Source organism: Carassius gibelio, chromosome A3 (assembly GCF_023724105.1).
Source record: "Carassius gibelio isolate Cgi1373 ecotype wild population from Czech Republic chromosome A3, carGib1.2-hapl.c, whole genome shotgun sequence".
Taxonomy (NCBI): domain Eukaryota; kingdom Metazoa; phylum Chordata; class Actinopteri; order Cypriniformes; family Cyprinidae; genus Carassius; species Carassius gibelio.
Genome location: NC_068373.1, coordinates 9881503 through 9906801, shown reverse-complemented (window position 1 = coordinate 9906801; position 25299 = coordinate 9881503). Strand labels below are relative to the sequence as shown.

Sequence of the window (25299 nt, the reverse complement as noted above, 5' to 3'; positions counted from 1 at the left end):
AAAGTGATCATTTTGAAGGGGGCTGATACTTTTCTATTCCCACTGTATAGAGAACCAAATATTTATTACCTTAGACAGCCGAACCACTGATCAACACAAGTGGCAGATATGATGTGAAATTCAGCATGGAAAAATCAAATCTAATTATTATTGAACATAATTATTTTTACATAACATGAGAAAGAATAAAATAGGCTGCTTCATGTGCAAATTCAAAGTGCGTCATTTATAAAATAAAAAATTACATGTTCTTTAATACCATTATAAAAAACATATACTTGTAAATATTTACATTAGTATGTTACTCAATTCAATGGGTTTCTGTCAACCCTCCATCTCGATGTTAACACGTAAAGGAAAATGGAGAACAGATGACAAGAGCCGCTGCTCCAAAACAACCTTAAAACCAAGCGTTGTACTCGCAAAAGTACATTTTCACGTGCTTAAGAGCCTAATTATAGTAACAAGCGCTCAGGAAGCGTGTTGACAAACGCGAAAGGAAACAAACAGCGCGGTGAAGGCGGCGAGCGTCGCGTCGCAGCGCGGGTCACGTGACTCCCGCACGGGCCTGCTGTGTGTTGTGAGCGGACGGAGACCGAGGAAGAAACATGGCGGACACGAGCGATCTGAAGCGGCGCGCCGGGCGTTCGGTTTGAGCTTTCTCGCGTTAACCGAGACCGCTGCTCCGCGGGACTAGTGCATTCTTACCTGCGCGGGATCAACTTTGCAGTGGTGCCCGAAATTCCGGGTTTGGTGCGTGTAAAGTGCAGGCAAAACGCGAAACGGAGGAGAATAGATTTTTATCCATAATGAGGGGGAGACGAGGCAGGCCGCCCAAAGCGCAGCTAACGCAGGAGCCCACGGCGGGGCCGGTGCGTGGTCTGAGACCCCGCCGGGGCTTGAGAGCGAAGCCAAAAGCGATCTGCGATGAGGATTATGTCACCCCTAAACGGGGCACCCATCATCATCCAACACGAGGCCGGAGGAAAGTGCGCTCCGCGGCATCGAGAGGCAGAGGAAGAGGCAGGGGGACGGCCAGGAGCAGGGGGCGGCGGAGCACCGCAAGCGGGGTGGTGTACGACGACCACGAGAGCGACGACGAGGACGAAGACGTGGTCAGTTTGAGATCGGAAGAGGAAGAATACACGGAGGAGCCTCTGACGGACGAAGAGGAGGAAGAAGAGGAGGAGGAGGAGGCCAACGACGAGTCCGACTACCTGGAGGAGCTGAACGATCTGGAGGAAGACGATGCCAGTTACTGCACGGAGAGCAGCCACGGCAGCAACGCAGGTAACGTTACGGTCGACTCAGAGACCCCACGAGCGACTTGACCCGCGAGGCGCGACGAGCGCGGAGTCCAGGCCGAATGAGCGCGCTTCTGTTGAGCAAAACACTCAAAATTGATCCCGGTGCTTTCTGAGCTGCCGAAGGCCGCGGGTTTAGCGGTTAGCTTGAGCGCGACAGGCGTTTATTGTGATGAAATTACATTCACGGGACGTTATCAGCATAAAAAGAGATTAAGAATTAAACACTGAACTTAAATATCGCATCTTCCCATTGTATAAAAGTTAAGCCGTTTGTAATACATCATCAAAAAGTTCGCTTTACCTTTCAATTATGTATGTGCTAGCGTTAGCATCTTAGCGTATAAAATCAGACACATTCTGTAATGTGTTTTAAACATCACTAAACCATTCCTCCTTGTTGTGAATTACACTTTTATTAAGGTTAGACTGTAAAGAAAACGCTTTTTAGTTCACACAGCGAAAGTTACGTACGTTAGTTAGCTCGTAATCTTGCTAATTGATTTCGAGTTGATAAGATCATTTATTAACAAAATGATCAGCATGTTCCACAGACTTTCATTAAAGTACGAGCAGATCTTATGTTAAAGTGTCTCACTTACTCTCCAGCCTCATTTGCATGAGTCTGTGGCAGTCTGACTGGTGTTGTGAGCACGTAGCCAAAGCTGAAGAGCAGCTAATGACAGGCAGCACGCGGCCGATTGTTTTGAAATCCAGCGCCAGCGCCGCTGCTCCTCACGCGGGGAGGAACTTTGATTTCGACCCGCGACGGTGTCAGGCTCGCACGTGACGTCATAGAGCCACTAATGATGGAGCTTTTAGTGCTGTCACGATTAATGACCCGGCCTATGTAATTTAAATGTCTAAAATGTAATGTATTCCTGTGGTGGTAAAGCTGAATTTCCAGCATCATGACTCCAGTCTTCAGTGCCACATGATCCTTCAGAAATCAGTCTGATATGCTGATTTGATGCTCAAAAAAACATGTATCAAGAGTGTTGAAACGTGTTGATAAGTGTTTCAATTAAAAAAAAAAAAACATTGATAATGACGAGATTTTTTTCTTTTTTGAGCTCAAATTCGGAATATTTGGAGGAAACTGACTTCAGATTCAGACTTTTATTCAAATTTATTTTTACTAAAAATGTTTAGAATTTATTACAAATATCTGTATATATTGCAGCATTCTGAATGTCTTAGTGTTGCTTGTGATTAATTTAAATCAACACATTTATTTGTGGATGCACGGGTTGTCTGAATCAACAGTGTTTTTTCTGAAACCGGATATTTTATGCATGTATTATTGTATTCAATCTTAAATCTAATATACAAACACGCCATAACAACATTAGAGTTATTAGTATAATTGCAAATCGCATTGCATTATAAAATTGCATGGAGACTTTACTTTCCTACTTAAAAAAATGTAATGATGGCTTTCTTCTGGGCAATCAAAACTGATTCTGACTCTTTCCGTTTTAGTAGGTCGTAAAAGACCAAGACCCAGGCGACCACCTTCTCCTATTCTGGAGCAGAAGGAGATTCCTCTTCTGGAGCTGCCCAGTTCCTCCGAGGACCTTCTCATTACCAACGAGCAGCTACTCAATGCTTCGGCTATTTACGAGGTCCTTCGCAGCTTCAGCACTGTCCTGCGTCTCTCTCTGTTCCGCTTCGAGGACTTCTGCGCCGCTCTGGTGGGACAGGAGCAGTGCACACTGATGGCAGAGACGCACATCTGCCTCCTGAAGGCCATCTTAAGGGAGGAGGACACCTCCAACACCACTTTTGGACCGGCGGACCTCAAAGACAGCGTCAACTCCACGCTCTACTTCATCGACGGTATGACTTGGCCAGAAGTGGTGCGTGCGTATTGCGAAAGCGACCCCGAGTATCACCACGTGCTCTCTGACCTGGAGGGTGAAGACTATCCGTTTAGCCCTCTGGAGAGCAAAGTCAAGGTCTTGCAGTTCCTAGTGGACCAATTCCTCACCACCAACCTGGCCCGTGAGGAGCTGATGTCAGAGGGGGTCATTCAGTATGATGACCACTGCCGGGTGTGCCACAGGCTCGGAGACCTCCTGTGCTGCGAGACCTGCTCGGCCGTGTATCACCTGGAGTGTGTCAAGCCTCCTCTGGAGGAGGTGCCCGAGGACGAGTGGCAGTGTGAGATCTGTGTGGCACACAATGTGCCCGGCGTGACAGACTGTCTGACCGAGTTCCAGAAGAGCCGGCCGTACATCCGGCAGGAGCCCATTGGTTACGACCGACATCAAAGAAAATACTGGTTTCTCAACAGGAGGATTATTGTGTGAGTTTTTGCATTGTATAAATGTAAAGATATGGTATAACAAAAAAAAAAAAAAAACATATATACAAAAATTTTTCATGCATCTCACTTTTCAAGCTAGGTTTTCATAAAAATATGGTTTAAAGTCCATAAAGGGGTCTGTATTGAATATACGTGACCTGTGCGTTTTGATCTGTTTCAGAGAGGAAGATGGTGAGGATGAAAATAAGCAGATCTGGTACTACAGCACTAAAGTCCAGCTGGCCGAGTTGTTGGAGGTTCTGGATAAAGAGTACTGGGAGAACGACCTGTGCTCTGTGCTGGAGGAGATGAGGGAGGAGATTCACTCTCACATGGACATCACTGAGGAGCTCACTAACAAGGCCCGGGGGAATAACAAGGCATACCTCACCGTTGCCAACGGTAAGAAAATACACATCATATAGCTCATCAATCAAATGCACATTCCAAGATGGTAAACATTTTTTTTAATGCACATTCAACATTCAACACAGTCTGTTTTTTGTTTTTTTATCCTAATAAGCATGAAGCACTTTTTTTTGGCAAATAATAATTTAAGTTTTTTTTTTAGCATTTACTTAAAATAAAATGCATTAAAGTTTTTTTTCTTTTTTTTCCCCCGCAATTTTATGAAAGTATGAAGTTTATTATTTCTATTTATTTATTTTTTAATACAAAAATACATGCTGATATCCTGTACTTGTTTATTATATGCAGGTTTTATCTAATTCCATTTTAAACTGTTGTGTTTAGGCAGATCTAATAATCTTCCTTTTTTATTTTAATATGACCAGTGACGACCAATTAACATTATGCTCCTCAGATGAGAGACTTTTTATGTGTTTTGACTGTTCGTTTACACGGCAATTGCGTTTTGCGGACTGAACATGCATATTTTAAAAAACGGGTTTCAAAGTGCAAGTTTTGAAAATATTGTTGTGTATATGTGTAACTTTTTAAAAGCAAAATGCAAAAACGTTTCAGTTTTTGACTGCATAATTGTCATGTTAACGTAGCCTGAGTTTTTACGTTTTTTAGCAGATGATCATCCTTAATCTCTGACTAACTGAAGAACTTTTTTAAAGGACACGCAGGTTGTGTAGACCTGTTGCAAATAAAGACTTCCAGTTCACAGATTTATTGTTAAAACAAGTTGTAAATTAAACTAATGTTCTATGCCTTCTTTTGATAACCAGAAAAATATGTAAATAAATACACAACAGAATTTCTGAGGGGGAAAAGAAATTCATAAGGCTACTCTAAGAAAAAAAGTGAATAAAATATTTTTTATGCATTCAAATAATTATACATGCTAAAACACAAAAATATGGTGAGACAAAAGACATCTCACACTGCCCTAAACATCTAATTTTTGTTAAACTTTCAATAAATGTATAATGTTTCATGATTTTAATTAATTAGACATGCTTTTTGATTAATACAATTTAATAAAACTATTAAAAAGGAGTAAAAAAAAAAAAAAAACGAATCCAGAAAAATTTATTTGGAATTTGAAAAAATAAATAAAACAGAATTTAGGAAAAAATAAAGCTGATTTTATAGGGCCCTGTATACAGTAACTATATCTGACTTGATAGTAGTTATTGCGATGGAGTATAGAATGATACACTTGGTTGTTACGCTAATCACTGTAAGGTGTCTTTCCGTTCAGCTATTTTTAGCAGAGCAAAAGCAGTTCCACCTGCACTACGGTGAGATTCATCTTGTGAAGTTTTTGTGGGAAAGTATTTATCGAGCTGCAGATGTTTCATGCATGCGTTTTGCTTCCTGCATGTAAACTTTGATTCATGTGGTATTTTGAAATGCTAACTCGAGGCAAGCAAGTAGTTATTTTAAAACGTAATAACTTGTAAGCCACTGCATGTCAGTGAGTAAAGTGATAGTTCACCCAAAAATGAACATTTCTTCATCATTTACTACACCTCAAGTCATTCCAAACCCGTATAAGTTCCCCTTTAACCAACGTAACGTGTGAGAGAAGGAAACAAGAATGATTTGTTTAGAGAAACACGTTTGCACAGCTGTTGTGGTGTTTCAGTATCTTGAGAGTATTCTTCTGTCCATTTCCTCCAGATGTGATCCTGGACCGTCTGAAGACCAAGCAGGAGGCGGAGCTCGAGGAGGTGAAGCGACGGGCCGCAGAGGAGGCTGAGAGGGCCAGACTGGAATCAAAACCTGTGGCTGGTGAAGCAGCTGCAGCCGATCAGATGAACTCCAACGGATCATGTCCTCAACAAGACTCCAGTAACGGCAGTGCAACCAATGAGCAGACTTCTGCAGATGGTGAGAGAGATTCCTGGATCTTTTAGCCATATCTCATGATATTTCATGTGATTCTGGTCTGTTTAATTAATATTGTGTACATTTTTGTGCACATCATCTTCAGTATAGTGTAAAATGTTGTAATGTAGCGATGTAATGAGCCAGTTGAAAATCAGTACAAATATTTGACGATTCAAATCGGTTGAGATGTTAAACGAATACAATTGGGGATGAGCTTTAATGTGAATGTATCTCTGAGGGGAACTGGCTCTCTTTAGAAAAGTTTAGATGATATTTTCTTTTCATCTTGTCTTTATGTAATGCATATTAATGTTCGTAGTTGCGCTGCTTTGTTTACGGTGGTAACCAATGAAACGCTGTTTCACTGCTGTTCTATGAGCACCACCTGCTGTCAGAGAGTGAATCTGCATCTCACTCAGATCGTCTGTTTCGGTTTCGTGCAGATGTTTTATATAGTATAGTTTCACCAAACTAAAGTCAGAGCATTCTGTTTTTGTTTTAAAATTTAGATTTAATTTAGATTTATAAACTGCTAAAAACTCATGCTGGATGTATTCAGCATCTCTGTTTGGATTGTGATTCAGATGCAGTGCTTGCCTCTAATTTTGAATGGAAAGAAAGTAATGGGAATTTCTATTTATTTACATTTTTCTAATTTTACTTTACTATGAAATATGTTCATTATTAAATATTACCATATATCCCCTGTGTAGAGCTTTTTTATTTTTTTTATTTGCTGGGAAGCCATTTTGTGAGTAATTGTTCGAGTCGGATCTTTTAATGAATTGTTCAAGCTGGTGATGCATCACAGCAATGAGTTACATTTATAACATGTATTTGATTTAGAGAAATGTTATTTTAAATTGTAATAATATTTCACAATATTACTATTTTTAGTGTATTTTTGATCAAATAAATCCAGCCTCAGTAAACACATAATAGACTTCCTTCAAAAACATTTAGAGTCTTACCAACCTCAGAGCTTTGAATGGTACGAATCTACTAATCAAAATTGACTGGACAAGCCAGTCTATTCAAAATGCATCTGAATCCACTCTTTTCAAGAGCATTTCAGCTGTTTATATGCAAATGTGATGCTTAATAAATCAGTGCAATGCTTTCCAGACCGTGTGCTTTCAAAGACGTCTTGTATGTGAGCTTGCTTGGCTACAGAAAGTTTTTCTTCAACATTATTTGAATACTTGTAGTATATGTGGTAATCTTGGCTCCTCTCAAACACAGCTACAACCCTCATCATTTGTATTTGAAACTACAACCAAATCATTGCATCTCTCATCTGTTAGTGTTTAAACACTGAACGCAGACATTTGTTTATTCATATTTCAGCCTCAGTCTCCGCTGTCCCGACTGGTGAGGTGGGCAGCGCTGATGTTCCTGAGCTCGCTGCATCCAGCGCGGCCATACCGACTAAATCTGACTCCCAGAATCCCACAGGAAATGCCATGACACTTTCTTCAAGCGGTGAGAAGAAAGGGGAAGGGACTGAAGAGGTGAAAGAGTTGGCAGGTAAAGCGACGGCTTTTCACAGGGTTCAAATAGTGAAAAAAAAGGGTATGCAAAAATAGTATGTGTGTTGTGGGAGTCTTCTACTTTCAACACGGCCAAAGTGTCACACATTACTAATGTATGTAATATATCTTCTGTCACTGTGTGTCCGTAAGGTAAGAGCTCAGAGTCTGCCGGTCACGGAGAAGGAGATTCTGCACTAGAAACTGAACCTGCACAAACAGCGGATGAGAACAGCTGCAGCAGTCATTTCTCCATCTCTGAATGCCTGCGAGGTCCAGAAGAGCCTGACCTGGTGGACCGGTCCTCACAGTCTTCCCTCAACAGCCAGGACGATACAGGTGTCTATGCACACACATACACACCCATAACATGATTCTTTACGTTTGTTCATATTGGACACTTATCCATGTTAACTTTTTAATCTTAGGTGAGGGTAAAGCTAATGGAGATAGCGGAAAAACAGCATCGTCGCGCATGATTACACGACTACGAAACCCTGATAGCAAGCTAAGCCAACGCAAAGTCATGCAGGACAAAGATGGCAGCTCTCAAGATGGTAGCAGATCACTTAAAGAGGTGGGACTTTATATTTTTGGTCATGTTTGCTGAGGCATGATTCAATGTTCCTGTTGGTCATATTAAGCAAAAAAGATAACAGAGGTTTTGCTGTGAAATATATTGCACTGTAAAATTATGTGTGTGTTTCTTTTCAGACTCCTTCACTGTCATCCTTCGGCTCCTTTAAGAGAGATTCAAACAAGAGCAGTGGCTTTTTCAAACTGGGCCAAGAGGGTAAATTTCGTGTCTACCACAATCAGTACAGCACTAACACACTTGCACTGAACAAGCACCAACACCGCGAGGACCACGACAAACGCAGACACCTCTCCCACAAGTTCTGCATGACCCCTGCTGGTGAGTTCAAGTGGAACGGATCGCTGTATGGCTCCAAAGCCCTGACTGTGTCCACACTGAGATTAACCATCATCCAGCTGGAGAACAATGTCCCTGCGCCGTTCTTGCATCCCAACTGGGCGTCACACAGGTAAAAGTCTCACAAGTGCCAGTAGGACTTTTAGTTTTAGTCTCCGGAAGCAGTTTATCCATGTCATCCTGTAACCTTTTCCATTGCTGTAGGTCAAACTGGATAAAGGCTGTCCAGATGTGCAGCAAGGCGAGAGAGTTTGCTTTAGCTTTGGCCATTCTGGAGTGTGCAATCAAACCAGTGGTCATGCTCCCTATGTGGAAGGATTCTCTGGGTCACACAAGGTCAGTTTAAGTATGGATATTAAAACAGCCATCCGCAATCTTTTTATGCTTCGAAAAAAAAGTGATGCAGTGAAGATGAGCAGAGTTTAAATGTATGCAAAGAAATTCAATATTCAGACTGCCAGTAGGATTACAGACAGTGAAGCTCACATGATCTGATGCCTGGTGTATATATATATATATATATATATATATATATATATATATATATATATATATATATATATATATATATATATATATATATATATATATATATATATAAAAGCAGTCATTAAAGTCTCTATTGGTATAAAGTGGTTAGAATGAATATAAAAAATCATAAATCGTAATAGTTGAAGGTCATACAAACCAGATAGATGCATAGATGAGTAGATTAAAGTGTGTATGTGATTAAATTTGAACTGAGTTGAAAATGATCTGAGCTATTTGTCTGTGGGATTTTTGAGATCTGCAACTGAATAAATCAAAGCATCGTGCCGAGTCTAGTGGATTGCAAGTTTTAGGAAGTTTGTAGGATCTTGGCCTTGTTTGATATTCTGCAAAGGAAAAATGTCAGTTCGGTAAGATAGTCATAATAACCCAAGTTATGTCTGGGCTGTGTTTGGTGGGTATAGCTTGAAAGCTTAAGAAGGATTTACTGTCAGAAAGAGCTTAGGGATTTAAAAAGAGAGAAAAAAGAATCCTACAGCTAAAATTTTTACAATAGCAGTATGTTGGCTTTGTTTAGCCTACATAATTGTCATTTGCAGTTTATTGTCAGGGAAATGGCATTGTTGCTTCTAAACATGAAAGCATTTGTGTACTTGAACTAATTTCATGCTCAGGGCTTTACGAAAAAGTACAGTGAGTCACCTTTATATCTCTTTTTTTTTTTTTTTTTTTTTTGTTCTTCATCTTTCCGCAGGCTTCATCGCATGACCTCTGTGGAGCGGGAAGAGAAGGAGAAGGTGAAAAAGAGAGAGAAGAAACTAGAAGATGAAGAGACTATGCAGCAGGCCACATGGGTGAAGTACACTTTCCCCATCAAACACCAGGTACGTCTGAACACTTGGCAGATGAGTGTTTCATTTGAACATTTTAGGAAATCACATCAGCTCCAGCCGTCTAGCTGAAAGCATTCAGTAACGGTCTAAACTTCTTCTGTAGGTGTGGAAGCAGAAGGGTGAGGAGTACAGAGTAACTGGGTATGGAGGCTGGAGCTGGGAGAGTAAGACGCACGTCCATCGCTTTCTCCCAAAGCTACCTGGAAACACCAATGTCAATTACCGGAAAGCACTTGAGGGTATGTTGTGTGCTCATATATAATTCTACAAAATGTAATCTGGAACAAAGAAGAGTCTTCCATTGGCAGAATTTCTCTCATACTAATTCTTTTTTTAGCAGCTAAAATGGGAAAGGACAATCAGGCAGTTCTCCCAGAAACTTCAGTTAAAACAGAAGAAATTTCATCTCAAAATGTGCCTGAAAAGGATGACGCCCAGGACATGTCACTGGATACTTCTGAAGAAAATCTACCTGTGGAGAAAGATCCTGGGTTAAAAGATGAAGAACCAAATGAAGAAAAAGAGAATGAAACAGCTGAAAAAATGTGTGCTGAGAAAAATGAATCTGTGGAAGAAATGGACACCAGCACACCTAACTCCCTAAACGATGAAGCGGGTATTTGCAAACTTTAATATTCACTGTGCTTTAACCCATTCCAAGAACAGAAGTATATCAGAAATGATGTATTGTAAAAAAAATAGTTCCCTTTTAGAAAATAGTTGCTAACTGGTCTCTGTTTTACATATTTGCAGCTAACATCACAAATGTCTCACCTGATGACTCTCCTTTGAAAGGAGAGCCTTCTAGTTCCCTGAACCAACCCCAGCAATCCTTCTGGCATGATGTTGTGAATGTCAGTGAAGGCTTCTTGCTACGCACAGCATACAAGAAATTGAAGACATCAAAACTTGATGGCCTTTTGGAGAGACGGGTCAAACAGTTCACTGTAGAAGAGAAGCAGAGGCATGAGAAACTCAAGCAGGCCAGCAGTTCAAAACCCTTGACTGAAGAGATAATGGAAAACAAGGAGACAACCTTTGCTGCTGAAGACCAAAAGGTCAAGATTGAAGGAACTATCTCTGAAACACCAAAGTCTAGACAGACAGAGGGGGTAGCATGTCTAGCGATCCAAGAAAAAGACAATGTGGTCAAAAAGCTTGACTTTAACCAAGAGGATGAGCAGGTGAAGACAAACATTTCAGGACAGAAGAACATCCTGGATGTCAGATTAAGTGACTCGTGTGACTTAGCCCCTAAAGAACATCAGCAGAAGTCTCCAGAGCCAGAACCTAAGACTACCAGTAGGGTGGCAATGTCTGAGCTTAATGGAAACTCTCAAAGTCTGGATCAAAGCTTGAACGCTAAACCTGATAAAACGGTTACAGAAACTACATGTCCGTCTGAAGACTCTGAGAGAAAGGACATCATTGAAAACAATGAGAACGATCAAGACGTAACGAGAACAGGGCCTGTGCAAGTAAATGGGAAGGATGCTCTTGTTGACACACAATGCAAGAATTTGACTGATAATGTTAACACAAAGGAGCTGACCAATACCGTTGGGGTGGAGATTAAAGCAATATCACCAAAGGAACCAGTGAAGTCACTAATGAATGGTGACGCCACTCAAGAGTGTCTTAAAGAATGGACTAATAGCACGCTTCCTCAGGTGAATTCAGATGAGGAGAAAGGACTTACCAAGCTTGACCCAGATTGTCCACCACCTCAGAAAGTGGCCAAGTTGGAAAACAACATCGAAGGACCTGTAGACTCCTCGGTTGGTTCCTCTGTACCCAAACCATCTTCTGTAGCTTCTGAGCCAAATGCAAGATCCGAGGTGCCTAGTCATAGCTCAAAGGTGGAGCAGATGCAAGTTGAGGAGGCAAAGCCTCCTGTTCCTTCACCTATCCCTTCAGCTGAAGAGTCCAGCTTAAGCAGTGACCTCACTGAAAACAGCAACAGCGTTAGTGAGATTATGACCGTCATTACTCAAGTCACCACAACTACAACCACAGTGTCCACAGAGTCTCGCATGGTGTTGACCTCTCGTGACAGTCTTGCTTCCAATAACCAGATCAGTACATCTATACCAGCAGATTCTAAGGTGGAGTCTACCAGCTCTGTTTCGACACTCTCCACTAAATCTACCACTACTGTTACCAAGGTTATGAACTCATCCCAGGAAGCTACTCTAACAAAAGAGTGCAAAGCCACTGTCACGAAAACACTGATCGATTCTATGTCTGGTCCTAGTGGTTCCACTGTAAAATCTATGACAGTGAGTCAAGAATATTCCACCAGGGACAGGGTACGACTGTTAAAGTTCTCATGTACCAAGAAAACAAGGTCTGGAACGGCCTTGCCTTCATACCGCAAGTTTGTGACCAAGAGTAGCAAGAAGAGTATCTTCGTTCTTCCAAATGACGAGCTGAAGAAACTCGCAAGGCGCGGTGGCATCCGTGAAGTTCCTATCTTTAATTATAACGCCAAGCCAGCTTTAGACATCTGGCCCTACCCATCCCCACGACCAACATTTGGGATCACATGGAGGTCTATATCTTCTCGTTTTTTCCTCTGATCTTTGAAATCTCTTTTAAGCATTGTCTTTCTGATAACCTGAACCTGAAAACATCACTTTTAATATGGCTTATACTTGGGGTTAGAGCATTGGGATGTCCATTCCTGCTCCTGGATGGCCACCTTTCAGAAACATTTAGCTCTAGCCCTTACCAAACACGCCTGAACTGACAAAATCAAGGTCTTTAGGGTCACTAGAAATCTTAAGCAGGTGTGTTGGAGCTAAACCTCGAAATTGGCCCTCTAGGAGCAGGATTGGACATTAGGATATAAATTTGAACAAGCCCCTAAATTTAAGTATTAACTGTTATGCAAAAACATAACTTCAAAACTCTGTGTCTTGTTAAATAGACGTGTGTCATCACTTTCTATGCAGTCAGTCACTTATGATTTTGCCTGGTTTATGATCAAATCGATCGTAGCATGTCCTGACTTGTACCTTAAAACCAGAATATCATAGAGGGCGGCTCTTTTGACTTGGACCAGTGAGCAGCCGCGGCCCAGTCTCCCAGCAACCATCGAGAACATCCTAGCATTGATGTAGCAATGCGTTAAATTATATTGAAAATCTTGGCAAACCCCTAGCACTTTTAGTTTGCAGATTCAGCTTGAAGAACCACTCTCTTTTTGTTCAGATTATGTAGTAATCTAGTTTAACATATGTTAGTTTCCTTAAGGGTCTTTGAAGCGCTTTCCTGTATTATTATGTTCTTGGTCCTAATTACTGGTATTGTCTTTTCTTAGTGTCCCTTTGGTGTCCAGAAAAAAATAGGGGTATTAATGCTAGCTGCCTTTTCTTAAGAATAGTAATAGTTTGCATGAATGCTTAGTTCTTTTAAACCTTGTTTGTAATGCTAATGAGCTGGAGGTTCTGTCATACAGGTATCGACTCCAAACGGTGAGATCTTTGGCTGGAGTGAGCTTAATGCTACGGCTGCTTTGGGCCTGTCTCAGATGGGACGATATGTCTGTCAAACCCTCACCCACAGGAGGAACAACACGAACAGGTTGGCACTGAACTGCTTGTCACATGTCACTTTATCATTTGGTGCTAAGCACTCAACCTTTTTTGTGTAACTTAACAGAGACATCTGACACCGATATCACCACCACTGAGATCATCAAGCGGAGAGATGTTGGTCCTTATGGTATTCGTTCCGAGTATTGTATCAGGAAGATCATTTGTCCCCTTGGGGTGCCTGAGACTCCCAAAGGTAAAGCTGACTCAAAGAGTCCCTATGCCGGACAATCGATTAGTGCTTGTTTTTAAGACATTGAAAGTCTTCTATCTTGCCAGCCTTGATTGACCAGAAACGCACTGATATTTGATCTGTCCATCATTCCTTTGAACAGAAACTCCCACTCCTCAAAGGAAAGGCCTTCGTTCAAGTGCTCTGAGGCCAAAGAAGCCAGAGCCAGCTAAGCAGACTGGGCCTGTTGTGATCGAAACCTGGGTGGCCGAGGAAGACTTGGAACTCTGGGAGATTCGAGCCTTTACCGAAAGGTGGGAATTACCTCTTTGTTTGTGAATTTACAAACCCTAAAACCAAATTTACTGATTCCTTCTGTCAAAAACTCCATCAATGCTTTCTCTGCAGTGAAATATCTTGGACAAAGGGGGGTTGTAAATGAGACATGAATATATGCATATATTAGCTTATTTATTTTAATGATATTTATGTTTCCCAACGGTCAGTGTGTCTCAATTTTCCATGTTTTATTTGATCATTCGTATTCTTTTAAAGATTTTAATACCTTCTGACTTCACAGGGTTGAGAGGGAAAAGGTGCAAGCAGCTGACCCAACTAAGGTTAGTGTGCAGAAGAAAGCAGAGGAAGTCAAGGCCCAATTGGAAGCTCAGCTAAAGCAGCAGAGATTGGCAGCCCAGCAGGTGGGAATGTAGACATGTGCCCACCTGGGGCGCCCCTTTTTATTAACCTGGGGCACAATATTCAATTAAATGAATGTTCTTCCCAGTGGGCCTTATGATTTATTTATTCATTGGCATTTAATGATCATTTCACTCGTAGTTTTGTTGGGTAAACTCATAAAATTGAATGATCTTTAACTTTATCTTGTGCCTTGTATCTTTGTTTATACTGTGAACTGTTCAATGACTATATTGCAGAAACGGCTGGAACAGCAGAAGCCTAGCAGCACCAGCAACACGTCCACCTTGACCAACACGCCTACAACCCCTGGGACCACTACTCAAAAGGTGGTGGTGGGCTCGATTAGCGGTCAGGTAACTTCAGCGCCAAAAGTGGTTATGACCACCAAGTTGGGCCCTCCAGTGACATTCCAGCAAAACAAGAACTTCCAGCAGTCCTTTGCTTCCTGGGTCAAGCAGGGCCAACAAGGAAACTCAGGTCAGTCTATATAATGTTATGAGGATGCATGGTTAATGTAGCTTGATGGCCTTTTTATTTTAGAGGTTGTTGTTTGTTTGTTTTGGTGTTTTTTTGCACGTCGGTGTGTTCGGTTGGAAATTAGCTTGATTTTTTCTGCAGTCCTGTTATGTTTTTTAGTTTTTTTGGTAAGTGTATTTGTGATGGTGTTTTATTTTAGTGCTTGAAATCGTTTCGTAGTCCGTGGCGTACTTGGATTCACCCGCTGCTGTATTTCCTGATTGAGATGTGTATGTTAGGGTGGTGATCAGACCTGTGTCTTGCAGTCTCTACCAGTTCGGTTGTGACTGTGGCGGCGAGTAGCGCCACCACGTCTGGGCAAACGTTCCACATCGCTGCTGCTGCGGGGTCGATGGCCGGCAGCGTCATCGCTGCTAAACTACCTGTTCCAGCCAACAGCAAGATAGTCACAGTAAACGTGCCAACCACTCAAGGAGGTACGGCAGGCCTCCAACATCCATTGGCATGTGATTTTGCTTTAAGTTAGGCCTGCCTGCACGCAGAGATACAAAATATTGACTTGATTTTTTACTTTGTTTCAACTGATGAACAACATATCGTGAGCATCACTTAATACAGCCTGTTAGTTGTGTAAAAGGGTGTTCAGAGTGACAGCAGTTCACTGCAATCAAAAGGCATTTAGTTTCGATGAGAGGTGGTGGTTTAAGGAAACATTCACTTTAAATTGCTGTCATTGTGAACATCCACTAAAGTTTGGTACAATCTTCGTGTTTGTTTTACGGCTGTAATATTTTGAATTTAATTCAGTTGATTATCATTGTTGAATACAAAAGATCACTCTATTTTTTTTAATGCTAACTTGTTGTTTTACTGCTACATTTACATTTAATCATTTTAGCAGACGCTTTCGTCAAAAGCGACTTGCATATGAAGAGAGCAAATAGAAGCAGTCCTGACCAATAGGAAGGCAACAGTATACAAGTGCTGTAACAAGTCTCAGTTAATATAGCAGAGCACACATACCACCCCCCCACACACAAAAAAAGAGAAAAATAGAATAAGAAAATCAATAGAAAGGCAAGTGCTGATGATAAAAGAGTATCTTTAGACGTTTTTTGAAGATGGCTCTGTTTGTTTCACATTTAACTTTTAATTTTCCAGCATGGATGCATAAATAGTTTAAAAGTGACCGTAAAGGCATTTCTAATAATATGCAGTAGAATTAATATTTATATATTTATCAAAGAATATATTAAAATGAAAAACGTTTTATTAATATTTCACAATAAAGTCAGCCTTGGTGAACTTTCGAGACTTGTTCGAAAACATTTATTTTATTTTTTTGTACATCTTACCAACTCAAACTTTTGACCAGCTATGTATCTACGTAATGCAGCATTCTTGGAGAAACTAAATGCACTCATGGTCTCGGCAGGCTTGGTGCAGGTACAGCAGAAGGTGGTGGGCATCATTCCATCAAGCACAGCGGGCACCGCACAGTCCTTCCCTGCATTCCAGCCCCGTGCGGCCACCGTCAACATCAGACCCAACACAGCCACCTCCACGCAGCAGGCATGAGCTCTCAGTAAAATAATCCACTCTGGGAAACTCAACTTTTTTTATTCCTGCAATAATGGTGTATATTATGGTGTATGCCCAGGTCCTTACGACTGGAAGCGCTCTCCGACCAGGGATGACTGTGATACGCTCTCCTCTGCAACAGACCACCGCCCTGGGCAAGACTATCATCCGCACGCCCCTGATGGTTCAGCAAGGTATTCTCAACCAGCTTTCATTCTGGAAGTGAAACGATTATTCATTTTTTACATTTAATTCATTACATTTAATTAACCCTTTTATTGAATAGTATAATAGAGACAGGAAATGATAGACTCCCATTCAGTTAGTGGTCATTGTTTAAAAGATACTATTAAAGGTCTGTAATATTACTGATTCATCTGTGCAGCCGCTGTTGGATAAGAACACAATTTGAATAGTTTTGAGCGGCATAATGACACTAACTTTGCAGCATCAACATTATTATTGAACTGAGGTGAATCAACATTAAACTGTCTTGAGCTGAATAATGACACTATTGTCTGTCGTAAAGCTGCTTATAGCTGAATTGAACTTGTTTCATAATTGATGAACTTTGCAACATTGACAATAACTGAACTGTAACAACACTGAACTGAATACAACTGAATAATGACACTATTGTCTTCTGTAGAGTCGTTTTATAGCTGAAAATTACGTTTTTTTTTTCATAATTTATCAACTTTGCAACTGATAGTTATTGACAGCTGGAATTGTTTATTTCGTTATTGATGAATTTAAACATTTACACCCTGTTCATTACTGAAGCAATCTGTATTGCAAAAGTGCTGTATAATAAATGGGACTTTATTTGATTATGCACGCATATTTGACTGCATAATGCTACCGTTGTGATGTGCATATATAAATATACCACATTGTTAGAGTGTAAATGTGATTTATATCACACAGGTCAAGCACAACAGACAGTGCAAACGAGTTCAGGCGCTCAGGTGGTGGGTACTCCTCGCCTTTCCACCCCAAACCAAGGCCAGACCCCACAGACAGCCTCTTCTCCCCGACCACAGCAGGGGCAGGTCAAACTCACTCTGGCCCAGCTCACACAGCTCACTCAGGGGGCTCAGGTTTGTACCAGTCTTAAGTCAGCTTGTTTTAATGTGCTCATTACTGCAGAAAATAAGCTCTGCAACCAACAAAGGTTTTTAATGATTCATACACGTTTAGTTCATCATTCTTCACTAATTAACAACTTTTATGAATTCTTAAGCCCAAATACATTCGTCAGGATTAAAAAGCTGTATATGGTATAACTGATGCATTTTATGTTGTAGAATAAAACCTGAAAATATTTTAAGCTTGTGTTAACCACAGATATTTTGCAAGCATTAAAAAGTGGCTGAAATAAACTCCCTCTTTCACTGTCCAGGGAGGGAACCAGGGCTTGACGGTTGTGATCCAGGGGCAAGGTCAGACCACCGGGCAGCTGCAGGTCATTCCTCAGGGGGTCACGGTCATTCCGGGGCCGGGTCAGCAGCTCATGCAGGCAGCCATGCCCAATGGCCAAGTCCAGCGGTTCCTGTTCACACCAATGGCCCCTGCACCAGTGTCTGCCCCCGCAGCCCCCTCCACAACAACCTCATCAGGCGTCCCAGCCACAGCTGCACCCGCTGCCGCCACCAGCACACCTCCAGCACACATTCAGCCAGGTCGCTGTTTATTAGACACTTCATTCACGCAAGCATCAGTGGGGAATATTAGCCAGCAATGTAGCTTCTTTAACCAGAAAAATGCAGATGCTGATTTACATAATCTCCAAAAAAAAAAAAGGCATTAAATACACATGAGTGGATCTCAGAAGATAAATGGAAAGAACCAGCTCAACTTACTAAAATCCATTTCATGTCTCGCGTATATACAAACAATCAGACAACAAAACAGCTTGCTGTAAACAATGTCTCATAATCACGTAATTTGATTATATTATATATCCTAATACACGGATCTAATATTCTGATAGATATGCATTGTCTTTCTTAACTGATTACCTTCACTTAAGACATAACTGTCTATTTTTGAGTATACTCACTACGATGGGTGTTTTGATATAAACCTTTGGTTTCTACTTGCACTTGAGCAGATAAGTACACACAAAAGTAATATTTAAGATAATTAATGCAGTCCTTATTGTTTTGCTCTGTTGTTTAGACTTACCCGTTTAAATGTGTTGCCTGTTTCTGTGTATTATTGCTATTGCAATACATTTATCTCTTCTCTCTTTAGCTGCTCGTCTAGCTCCTCTGCCCCAGCCGCTGACCTCACTTCCTCCCACATCATCTGTCCCTCCATCACTGCCGGCCCAGCAAGCCCCCACCCCAGTCCCAAACACAGCTGTTCCCCAACCGATTCCATCAGTTCAGCCTCATCCACCCATACAACTCCGACCTCAACCCCAGGTCCCTCCTCAGACTTCAGTCCCGCCCCCTACACCTGTCCCCACCCACCAAATAGCTCAGGTGACGGCCAGCGCACCTCTACAACAGGTCACCACCCTCCCCATCGCCCAGACCACCGTTACCAAAGTCCAGTCCCAGATCCAGCTTCCCCCTCAGCTCCTGAGCGTCCCCGGGCTCCAGCAGCAGGTCATCTCGCACATCCAGAGTCAGGTCGCCGCCCAGATTCAGGCTCAGGTCCAGCAGGTCGGGACCACGGCCGGGATGCCCCAGCAGATCAAACTGCAGCTGCCCTTTCAGATCCAGCAGCAGGCCGGAGGGACGGACCAGGCGCACCAGATCCAGAATCTGGTGACCATCCAGACAGCCAGCGTACAGGAGCAGCTCCAGCGCATCCAGCAGCTCTGCGAACAGCAGCAGCAGAAGAAGAAACAGCAGGAGGCTAAGAGAGAGCAGGCCCAGCAGCACGTCAGCCAGAGCGATCTGATACAGAAACAGGTCAGGACCCAGATCTGTGACTCCAGAATCATTTAGTTGGAGTTTAAGAAACATGGGATAAATACATTTACTGGGGAAACATGACATTACAGTAGAAACTGTCTAGACTGATGGTGTTTCATGTCGTTTTAAAATGTTCCATCTTTATGGAGCATTAACGTGTTAAACACTCGCTTTTTTCCCCACTTAGGTGGCTCAGAAGCAGAATGTGGTCATAGAGCAGTTGAAACAGAAGAAAACCATGACCCCTGCTGAAAGAGAGGAGAACCAGAGGTAAATACTTTCTAGATGTTGTCCATCTCCCTTTTTCCCCACTAAAAATTCACTCATTTTAAATGTCAACTAACATGAAGTATTATTTAGGCTCATTGTATTTGTAACGCGTGCGCTGCAGATAAACCATAAGCAACTGAAGCAGTGTTCATGGAAGTCTTACTTAAGAATAGACTGGCTTTAATCAGCCCGATCCATTGTGTTTGGTCTGTCCGGGCAGGATGATCGTCTGTAACCAGGTGATGAAGTTCATCCTGGATAAAATCGATAAGGACGAGAGGCAGGCGGCCAAAAAGAGGAAACGGGAGGAGTCTGTGGAGCAAAAGCGCAGCAAGCAGAACGCCAGCAAGCTGTCGGCTCTGCTCTTCAAACACAAAGAGCAGCTCAAGGCTGATATCCTAAAGAAAAGAGCTCTGCTTGATAAAGAACTACAGCTGCAAGTGCAGGTGAGGGGAACAGGAAGTGTGCTAACTTCATCAAATAGATCTGATTTTCACTGATCTGAGATACGTATTTATATTTCATTTTTTGTGTAGGATGTGTCTGTACTACTATTTTTAACAAAATAAATTATTACGAATGAATAAATTCAGTTAATTCATATGCATATGCTTTATATAATCACCAAATTTCATTGACAAATTAATAAATACAGCCGATAATAAGAAATGTTTCTTGAGCAGCATATCAGAATGATTTCTGAAGATCATGTGACACTGAAGACTGGAGCAATGATGCTGGAAATTCAGCTTTACATCAAAGAAATAAATAACATTTTAAAATATGTTCAAATAGAAAAAAGTTGTCATTGTAATAATATCTCAGAATATTACTGGATTTTTGAGCAAATAACTGAAGCCTCGGTGGCATAAGAGACTTCTTTCAAAAACATTTAAAAAAGCTTTTGACAGGTAGCGTATGTTCACGTTCAGTAATTAAGGAGAGTTTTTCCCCGTTTATGACAATCTTAGCAGTGGGAATCTGCCAATAGCAACAAATGATTTAATTTCTCGCCCAGATCTCAGCTTTATTCACACACACACACACTATTAACACCACAGCAGACTTGGCAAATAGACAGCAGACGCTACATTGTGCTACATTGCTGAATCATTTACATGTTTCCTTTCACTGTAGGAGGAGTTGAAGCGCGATCTCATTAAACTGCGGCGGGAGAAGGAGAAAGCTCAGGCTGCGGCTGCACAAGCTGCAGCGGCTGCCGCGGCCGCCAGCACACACGGGCACAGCGGTCTCTCCTCGTACACGGCCACGGTCACGTCCCCCTCCTCGGCACACAAACGCAAGCGGGAAGAGGAGAGAGACGCCTCCAAGTCCAAACGCAAAAAGATGATCTCCACTACCTCAAAGGACAGCAAGAGGGACATCAAGTTATACTGCATCTGCAAGACGCCCTACGATGAGTCCAAGTACGACAATTACATTGGCCTGCAATTTTAAGGGCTTATTTGCTTCTGTTAGCTATTTTTTTCTTTTGTTTGTTTTTTTCAAATATATATATATATGTGTGTGTGTGTGTGTGTTTTAAATCACATCATTTTTAATCTCAAATTTCTGCATTGAAAAATATAACCACATAATTAGATTTTAAAAGGGAACAATATATAAAACGAAAAATCGAATTTGAAACGAAATTGGTTATTTATTTTGCTTACGGTACACGTCTGTGTATTTTGTTTCTGAGGCTCAAACAGTTGAACACTAAATAAAAGCATTTGGCTTAATGTAAATGTAAATCCTACTACTGCTTCTGAAGCCGTAAAAATATGCATATGATTTTTTGTGAAAGACATGATGTCTAAGAACATGTTTGCTGCAGGTTCTACATCGGTTGTGACCTCTGCTCTAACTGGTATCATGGAGAGTGTGTGGGCATCACTGAGAAAGAGGCCAAGAAGATGGATGACTACATCTGTTCAGAATGTAAACGTGCTCAGGAGGGAAGCACAGAGGAGCTCTACTGCATCTGCAGAACTCCCTACGACGAGTCCCAGTAATCACACACCTGCAGTCTCACCACACGCCTTTCAACAGCTGCATGACGAAGCAGAGTTTCTCATATGATTCATCTGCTTCTCAGGTTCTACATCGGTTGTGATCGCTGTCAGAACTGGTACCACGGGCGCTGCGTGGGCATCCTACAGAGCGAAGCCACACATATCGACGAGTACGTGTGCCCGCAGTGCCAGTCCACAGAGGATGCCATGACGGTCCTGACGCCGCTCACAGATAAAGACTACGAGGGGCTGAAGCGGATCCTGCGCTCCTTACAGGTTCGGATGGCAGCTTCTCAAGGCTGTTTGGAATTTTAGTGCAAAATTGTTTGATTGGTTGATTTTAACCCTTCATTTTGTTTGGTTATAGTCATAAAAAAGGCAAGCAATTGTCTGGTTGTAATGAACTTGACCTCTAGCTGCTTTACAGAAAACCCTTGTATAGTATTGCACACTATTTAAATCACAGTTCACCCAAAAATGACACATCTGTCAGCGTTTACTCACCTTCAAGACCATATGAGCGTCTTTCTTTTGAGGAACATATATTTTGAAGATATTTCAGTTCCCATCAGTTAAAAAAAAAAATAATGGAAAGCAATAGGAACGGAATCTTATAATCATTTTATATGTTTTATGTATGTTAGTCCCATAAAATGGCATGGCCATTCCTGGAACCAGTGGATCCAAATGATGCTCCAGATTATTATGGGATCATCAAGGAACCGATGGGTAAGAGTGCTTGTTCTTCTCTTTTGTATGACCAGAATTATTTTGTGAATTTTGTAATATTCTGTTTGGTTATATGTAGATTTCTGTTTAAGTTTTAAGGTAATTCTTAAACTGTTAATATACTATTTTAGATTATTTTTTATAAATGATTTTAAAGTAACACTGAAGAATCAGCATTTTGCCTGTGTTTTAGTAATGATTTTCCTCATTTTCTGCTTCCCTTGTGTTGCTGATATCTGCAGACCTTTCTACAATGGAGGAGAGGATACAGAAACGCTTTTACAGCAAACTCACAGAGTTCGTAGCGGACATGACCAAAATCTTTGACAACTGCCGCTACTACAATCCCAGCGACTCACCTTTTTACCAGTGTGCGGAGTTCCTGGAGTCTTTCTTTGTACAGAAACTCAAAGCTTTCAAAGCAAGCAGGTAACGTCTGTTCACACGCAAATCTTTTAGGATGATTTTTAGGATATGTAAGGATTAGTTCACCAAAAAAATGTAATTGTCATTCACTTACTCTCATGTTGTTATAATATCAATTTAAGACCAAAACAGATGCAGATTGTTTTGAGTGTCTCGTAACCGATATCCTTAACTGATTTGAGTTTTTCCTTCTCTTTTTTTTTTTTTATTATTTAAAAACATTAATTCATATTTATTATTAATGCTAAGCTAAATATTTGGAGTAATTACAAACATCGTAAATATCGATTTAAAAAAATGGTCAAACCGATATATCGGTTTACATGAAAGGGTATAACAGTGGTTCTATCACAGGTATGATTTCTTTTTAGCCATAGTGTTAGTTTTTTGTACTAAATTTATCTGTGTTGTACTGTTTAGTTTGCTCTTGTGTTGATTTCACAAGTTCCATAAGTCTTTTTCATTGCATTGGCTTACACACATACAGTTTTGTTTTGTATCTGCTTGTCTTCATGTACATTGTTTTCACACTATGAATGTTTCTGCTTTAAATATAATTTTTAATTCAGAGGCAATTTAGTTTAGTTATCTAACCTTAGATTTCTCTTGCTGGCATTTCATCCTCTTGTTCCTGTCCTTATTTCATGACTGTATGCTAATAACATAACTGTTTGTGTTTGTGGTTCATGCATGTCATTCATTCAGTCCATTATCCTTTCTTGCAGATTATCATAAGTCATAGTGGCTGAAGGGGCGGAGTCATTCTGTATTAGAGAATCATGGAACTTGCTGTTTTATTAACAGTGGAAGCTGATGTACATTTAAGTCAAATGAGTAAAACTGTTTGGAGAACCTGTCAATAAAAGCAAGCCAAGACTCCAGTGAAGCCTTTGACAATCGGCAGCCATGTTGAACACACAGAAATCAAGGGAAATGCTGTCTGTGCATTTATGATCCTGTAATTTTTTTTTTTTACCCATTACGTTTGCTGATCACATGATGTTATTTATGGTGTTTACATGAACGCATGATCATATTTATCACATGGATTGGCTGATTAAAGGCATTTTAAGACTTTTCTGTTCATTTTTCTTTTTTTTTTTCTTTTTTTTTGTAATGTGCTTAATGTTTGTTTCAGCTGGTTCGCTGATCTGTCCAAGTTTTCATTGAGAGGACTAATGAATTTGCTGAAAATTTGTGCAACTTTATAACTTGCGCAGTTTCGGTTGGTTTAAATATGTAGCAAAATAAAGAGTTTTAAATCCTTTTATTAGGATTTCAATGTTGAAATAAAGGACCATGCTTTAAAAAAAAAAAGTTTAATTTGTTTTTAATTTCTTTTAAATTTGGAGTTGAAACCAGCACCAATTAAATGACTGAAGGCATTCCCGTTGTATCATGCCAACATGGCTGCCATTCCTTTAACCCCTGAGGCTTTTTTTCCTCTGTGCTGTAGATTCAATTGTCCACATTTATTTGTGAATGTTCAATAAAACCAAAGGGCTTTTAACCTCATTCTCTCTGTATTCTCTAGGTCTCATAACAACAAACTACAGTCATCAGCCTCGTAGAATACAACCACATGCTATTCTAAATAAACATTGAACATTTAATTCAAGATGGAGCTCTATCCAAGTTAGCCAGCATCGCACATAGCCACAGCGTTTGGTGGGATATCGGACGTGAAAGCTGTGGGTTTGGATCAAGAATGGACGGTTTACATTTTTGGTTGTTGAAACAATGAGTTTAGACTGGGATGCTCTCCTATTGGATTTCTTTGAGGATTAAATGCCTACAAAAAAAAAGTTTTGTGCGTTTTTAAAACCCTCTGGGATCATGTTCCCATTTTCCAGGACAGCAGGAGTCTATCATGGGTGCACCTGTTGTTTTTTCCCCCCTTTATATGATTCAGCATACTACTTCAGAAGTGGAATGGGGACGCAATCTGCTAACTGGTTTTTAAGCAATGGGGTTGATCAAGGTACCTAAACTATGAACGTGTTGCATCGAGGGCTGATGAAAGTAGTAGTCAAGAAAGTATCCTGTTTGTATAACTTGTCTTCTTTTTTTTATTGCAACTGAAGAAATATTGATGTATATGGAACAAATAAATGGAGGGGACAGGATTCTCTCTTCTACATTAAGATGTTTCTATATTCTCTTCATTTGAAAACGTTTAGACCCCCAAACAATCTGACAGTTCAGATAAAAAAAAATATAATAATCCTACTGGATTTCTTTTAAATATGGTGTATTTCTAGATACATAAATGATCTAACACGATTCTTAATGTTTTGTCTAGATTTTGGTGTTAAAAGGCACAAAATAAACCACATATTTTCTCATGTTTATAGTTAAGTATATTCTAATTACAGTACCTTTTTTTGTGTGTTATATTTTTAAAGTGCACTTTTCCCATCTAACAGAATTTGTATGGCAATAACCATGTTTTGTTCCTATCTCTGATCTTAATAGAATTACAATACTTCTATAAAGACTTATTTCTCTTATTTGTTTGTATATTTTGGATCATTTGTTTCAAGCATAGAATCCTACGCTTATACACGTATGATCTTCAAATCGTAGTCTAATGAATTGATTTAATGAATTAAAAGTTTCATTTACAACTGGCAAGTTGTGTGT

The 25299-nt window shown here is 40.7% G+C and overlaps 1 protein-coding gene across 15 annotated transcripts; it reads left to right on the top strand.

The window, feature by feature from the left end:
- The first annotated feature begins 521 nt into the window (after positions 1-521).
- Positions 522-24800, top strand: LOC127945917 (nucleosome-remodeling factor subunit BPTF). Of its 15 annotated transcripts, none has more exons than XM_052542107.1 (32): positions 522-1290; positions 2790-3612; positions 3794-4014; positions 5707-5916; positions 7264-7443; positions 7599-7784; positions 7874-8022; positions 8160-8491; positions 8584-8715; positions 9623-9752; positions 9865-10000; positions 10099-10377; positions 10515-12312; positions 13222-13346; positions 13425-13553; positions 13693-13843; positions 14110-14149; positions 14468-14708; positions 15014-15184; positions 16144-16280; positions 16369-16483; positions 17217-17389; positions 17692-17971; positions 18546-19213; positions 19404-19486; positions 19707-19932; positions 20624-20913; positions 21324-21497; positions 21585-21777; positions 22146-22230; positions 22473-22659; positions 24191-24800. In XM_052542107.1, the coding sequence occupies exons 1-32, from the start codon at positions 810-812 to the stop codon at positions 24225-24227; spliced, it is 8562 nt and encodes a 2853-aa protein (XP_052398067.1). In that variant the 5' UTR covers positions 522-809; the 3' UTR covers positions 24228-24800. The 15 variants fall into 15 exon arrangements, with proteins under 15 accessions (XP_052398067.1, XP_052398024.1, XP_052398035.1 ...); XM_052542064.1 differs by having other exon boundaries at positions 14110-14230; XM_052542075.1 differs by having other exon boundaries at positions 2787-3612; positions 10102-10377; positions 14110-14230.
- The last annotated feature ends 499 nt before the right edge of the window (positions 24801-25299 follow it).